This window comes from Salvelinus sp. IW2-2015, unplaced genomic scaffold, assembly GCF_002910315.2.
Source record: "Salvelinus sp. IW2-2015 unplaced genomic scaffold, ASM291031v2 Un_scaffold1822, whole genome shotgun sequence".
NCBI classification, from domain to species: Eukaryota; Metazoa; Chordata; class Actinopteri; order Salmoniformes; family Salmonidae; genus Salvelinus; species Salvelinus sp. IW2-2015.
In genome coordinates this window covers 214136-219820 of record NW_019943194.1, presented here as the reverse complement: position 1 = coordinate 219820, position 5685 = coordinate 214136, and the positions used below count along the sequence as shown (strand labels likewise).

The window sequence follows — 5685 nt, the reverse complement described above, 5'->3', positions numbered from 1 at the left end:
TGTGTGATTTTTGACTGTTTTAAGTACGAATATTTCTTGTTGAGCCTGTGTCTCAAAAGTCACCCTATTCCCTACAGAGTGCACAACTTTTAACCAGAGCTCAAAGGGCCCTAGTCTCACCTGGCCAGCCTTCCTAAAACCTGTCTCGTTCACTAGAGCCACTGTGAGAAGCCTGGGTATCTGAGGCGTTCTAGACTGGTTGCAACACAACCGACAATGGAGTAAACAGACAGGGTTGGCTTACATTGTTGACAACAGCTAAACTATATTTCATCACCAAATGTTTATTGAAAACATAAATACATTTGCACACTGAGCACTTGTATCTCAAATATATCGTTACATTTGTTAGTGAGTTAGCTATTTTGTGCCATATTAGCATTGACATGAAATGAGTCAAAACACCTGGTACCACATGGTATCAAGAACAAGGTCAAATTACACAAGTAAAGTAGCGCTTAAGTATGTTGTGGTAATAGAAGTTTAAAAAGTTTCACTTTGCTATTTAAACCAGCCGTTACATTTAGTAAAAGTTAAATAATCGGTCTGATTACTTTAATGTAGTACTATATCAACCTTTTTACTTTGGATTGTGGGGCAGTTAGATCACACATTTCATCAGACATAACTACACTTCAATACACTCAAACAACTACACTCCTACTAGACTACCACAGTATAAGATAACTGTAATAATAGACTACAGAAGACAAGGAGGCATTGTTGAAGTTTTAAATAAATACACTTTTGTGACAATGTATTTGGACAAAGTCCTCTCTGGGCTACAGAAGGATCGGTGGGAAGAGGGTCCCACTGGCTCCCTCTGAGCTACTCTGCCCCCAGGAGGACAAGTTAACTGAGCAGTAGCATACGTAGGGGAACTATGAAATCCATTGAATGTTTTGCCTGATTCCGTTATGTTTTTTTCCCCAAAATATGTTCTCCTTTTAGTTTTTTCTGATTTTAATTGTTTTTAGGATTTTCGCTCTCAAACTTTATTATTTATTTTTAACATTTGGATGTTCTATAGGACACGTCTTATTATTGTTGTGTGTAGTTACCCAGTGTGCACCAGCGGGAGACCGTTGTTTGGTTAGCAATGCTTCTGTAGCGCTCATGTGATTACAGAGTTTGCAAAACAAATGACCATTGAATTGATGCAAATAATCATGATATCTTTCTGCCATGTAGGCATAGACTACTTTGTAGTTTACATTTTCATTTTGAATTGATGCAAATAATCATGATATCATCCTGCCAGGTAGCATAGGGTACTTTGTAGTTTACATTTAATTGAGAAGGTTTTTTAGGATAGCCTTTCCAGCTCTACCAGGAGACATCGTCATTAGCATCATCGCTAACGACTACACAAAGTAGAGACACACACAGACAGGGATATTCCTTTGCTGTTTCAGAACGTTGCAGGAAAGTAGGAATCACTGAGATACGTTTTCCCGATTAGCCTACGTATCAGATTAATCTACTGTGTTGTTAGGGGTGTGACAACCTTGCTATACTCGTAATCGTACACGTACATTGTCAGTTGATACTCGGGATTGGCAAAAAAACGTGTTTTATTATGCCTAAGTAGATAGCTTTCTCCCTGCATGTTTATAGTCCCAAAAAGTTGCAGATTAGGAGCAGCCTGGCAGACAAGTTTGGTATTTTATTAGGATCCCCATTAGCTGTTGCAAAAGCAGCAGCTACTCTTCCTGGGGGTCCACACAGAACATGAAACATAATACAGAATGACATAATACAGAACATTAATAGACAAGAACAGCTCAAGGACAGAACTACCTACGCTACAGTTCAAAAGTTTGGGGTCGCTTAGAAATGTCTTTGTTTTTGAAAGAAAAGCTCATTTTTTGTCCATTAAAATGTCATCAAATTGATCAGAAATACAGTGTAGACATTGTTAATGTTGTAAATGACTATTGTAGCTGGAAACGGCTGATTTTTAATGGAATATCTACATAGGTGTACAGAGGCCCATTATCAGCAACCACCACTCCTGTGTTCCAATGGCACGTTGTGTTAGCTAATCCAAGTTTATCATTTTAAAATTCTAATTGATCATTAGAAAACCCTTTTGCAATTATGTTAGCACAGCTGAAAACTGTTGTTCTGATTAAAGAAGCAATAAAACTTGCCTTCTTTAGACTAGTTGAGTATCTGGAGCATCAGCATTTGTGGGTTCGATTACAGGCTCAAAATGGCGAGAAACAAATAACTTTCTTCTGAAACTCTAGTCTTGTTCTGAGAAATGAAGGCTATTCAATGTGAGAAATTGCCAAGAAACTGAAGATCTCGTACAACGCTGTGTACAACTCCCTTCACAGAACAGCGCAAACTGGCATGAGAGGATCTGCAGAGAACATTGGGAGAAATTTCCCAAATACAGGTGCCAAGCTTGTAGCGTCATACTCAAGAAGACTCGAGCTGTAATCACTGCCAAAAGTGCTTCAACAAAGTACTGAGTAAAGGGTCTGAATACTTATGTAAATGTGATATTTCAGTTTTAAAAAATGTATACATTTGCTAAAATGTCTAAACCTGTTTTTGCTTTGTCATTATGGAGTATTGTGTGTAGATTTTGTTGTGACGTTGCTATCATTAATGCGAAGACGACTATTCATCGAATAATTACATACCACGTTCAATTATTACGCAATTAAATTAATCGTGTGACAATTAATTAAGTAGTAATCTGGGGCACCACGGGAAAAGTTTATTTAACGAGTTACCGTTTCCCGAATTAACTCAAAAATATCAGAATATCTCGATAAACTATCCATCCATCATTTGCTCCTATTTCAGTCCCATTCGGAACGTCGTAATATCCTATAAATCTGCACGAACCCAAGTCTCCGTGATGAATCAGCGATACACAAATTGTCATAATTATTTATTTACTAACTAATTAAATAATCGCACAGAAATACATAAACACACACAAGATAGATTATACAGTGAGTATTAACATGATGCACTGAAAAGTCCCTAGTGGACTAACCCGATATTACGGCTTGTTACACAATGAAAAAGGGGAGGGGGGAGACAAAGGAATTCAACTATCATACAATCCAGTTAAAGTCGGAAGTTCGCATACACCTTTAGCCAAATACATTTAAACTCAGTTTTTCACAATTCCTGACATTTAATCCTAGTAAAAATTCCTTGTCTTAGGTCAGTTAGGATCACCACTTTATTTTAAGAATGTGAAATGTCAGAATAATAGTAGAGAGAATGATTTATTTCAGCTTTTATTTATTTCATCACATTCCCAGTGGGTTAGAAGTTTACATACACTTAATTAGTATTTGGTAGCATTGCCTTTAAATTGTTTAACTTGGGTCAAACGTTTTGGGTATCCTTCCCCAAGCTTCCCACAATAAGTTGGGTGAATTTTGTCCCATCCCTCCTGACAGAGCTGGTGTAACTGAGTCAGGTTTGTAGGCCTCCTTGCTCGCACATGCTTTTTCAGTTCTGCCCACAAATTTTCTATGGGATTGAGGTCAGGGCTTTATGATGGCCACTCCAATACCTTGACTTTGTTGTCCTTAAGCCATTTTGCCACAACTTTGGAAGTATGCTTGGGGTCATTGTCCATTTGTAAGAATGTTGAGGAAATGAATGTAATAATAGGGCCTTTAGAATGTTGAGGAAATGAATGTCACAATAGGGCCTTTAGAATGTTGAGGAAATGAATGTCACAATAGGGCCTTTAGAATGTTGAGGAAATTAATGTCACAATAGGGCCTTTAGAATGTTGAGGAAATTAATGTCACAATAGGGCCTTTAGAATGTTGAGGAAATCCAATGAGTTGGATGACAAAAAGAAAGACAAAAATCTTAATAGTTAAAAAATATATAAAATATATCAAAAAGTTGTATACAAGCAAATTAATCTAGACCGGTCTACGCGTTTTAAAGTTTGAATCACTTTTCTAGCTTAAGACGAGTAGCGTTCCAAATGATAACTATAATGAGTAGGAAGAACACGACATGACCAAAAGTATGTGGACACCTGCTCGTCGAACATCTCATTCCAAAATCATGGGCATTAATATGGAGTTGGTCCCCACTTTGCTGTTGTAACAGCCTCCACTCTTCTGGGAAGGCTTTCCACTAGATGTTGGAACATTGCTGCGGGGACTTGCTTCCATTCAGCCACAAGAGCATAAGTGAGGTCAGGCACTGATGTTGGCCGATTAGGCCTGGCTCGCAGTCAATGTTCCAATTCATCCCAAAGGTTATTGATGGGGTTGAGGTCAGGGCTCTGTGCAGGCCAGTCAAGTTCTTCCACAACGATCTCGACAAACCATTTCTGTATGAACCTAGCTTTGTGCATGGGGCATTGTCATGCTGAAACAGGAAAGGGCCTTCCCCAAACTGTTGCCACAAAGTTGGAAGCACAGAATCGTCTAGAATGTCATTGTATGCTGTAGCTTCAAGATTTCCCTTCACTGGAACTAAGGGGCCCGAACCATGAAAAACAGCCCCAGACCATTATTCCTCCTCCACCAAACTTTACAGTTGGCACTATGCATTCGGGCAGGTAGCGTTCTCCTGGCATCCGCCAAACCCAGATTCTACCTTCGTACTGTCAGATGGTGAAGCGTGATTCAACACTCCAGAGAACGCGTTTCCACGGTTCCAGAGTCCAATGGCGGTGAGCTTTACACCACTCCAGGTGACGCTTGGCATTGTTCATTGTGATCTTAGGCTTGTGTGCAGCTGCTCGGCCATGGAAACCCATTTCATGACTTTCCAGACGAACAGTTCTTGTGCTGACGTTGCTTCCAGAGGCAGTTTGGAACTCGGTAGTGAGTGTTCCAACCGAAGACAAACAATTTTTACACGCACTCAGCGGTCCCTTTCTGTGAGCTTGTGTGGCCTACCACTTTGCGGTTGAGCCGTTGTTGCTCCTAGACATTTCCACTTTACAATAACAGCACTTACAGTTGACCGGGTGAGCTCTAGCAGGGCAGACATTTGACAAACTGACTTGTTGGGAAGGTGGCATCGTATGACGGTGCCACGTTGAAAGTCACTGAGCTCTTTAGTATGGGTCATTCTACTGCCAATGTTTGTCCATGGAGATTGCATGGCGGTGTGCTCGATTTTATACACCTGTCAGCAACGGGTGTGGCTGAAATAGCCGAATCCACTCATTTGAAAGGTTATCCACACACTTTTGGCCATGTAGTGTATGTTGAAGATTTAAAGTGGGGACTCTAGCTTCGCAAGCCACATTAACTACCTGAAATGAGCCATGTACAATTCCTCACATGGCAGCTCCTTGTCATTGTTGCTAGCTATTTGACCGTTCACGATCATGACACACTGCCTTCTTCCCCATCTATGGGCACACATCATGTTCGTGCCGTTGTCAGCCAACCTGTCTATATAATGAACAGGATGCCAGTTGGGACTGGGGGCTGTGTGTTTATATGAAGAGGAAGCTGTGGACGTGAGGACAGGAGCAGTGTGCTGTTCTCTGGACCTTCTTCCATGTTCCTCGACAGCGAGAGTTCCCCACAGCCTGCCAATGGAGCAGCTCCTCACTGCAACACACACAGGACGCAGGTTAGTATGGCTCACAGGCTGCCAATGGAGCAGCTCCCCACAGACCGTAGGTTAGTATGGCTCACAGGCTGCCAATGGAGCAGCTCCTCACAG

At 40.8% G+C, this 5685-nt stretch overlaps 1 protein-coding gene across 1 annotated transcript in view; it reads right to left on the bottom strand.

Moving 5' to 3' along the window:
- Positions 1-2942: 2942 nt before the first annotated feature.
- LOC139024730 (somatomedin-B and thrombospondin type-1 domain-containing protein-like) overlaps positions 2943-5685 on the bottom strand; it is a 9943-nt gene continuing 7200 nt past the window's right edge. Inside the window, exon 5 of the mRNA XM_070439647.1 lies at positions 2943-5570. Within this exon, the coding sequence (XP_070295748.1) occupies positions 5453-5570 (118 nt within the window). The 3' untranslated portion in view covers positions 2943-5452. The remainder of the gene's footprint in view (positions 5571-5685) is intronic.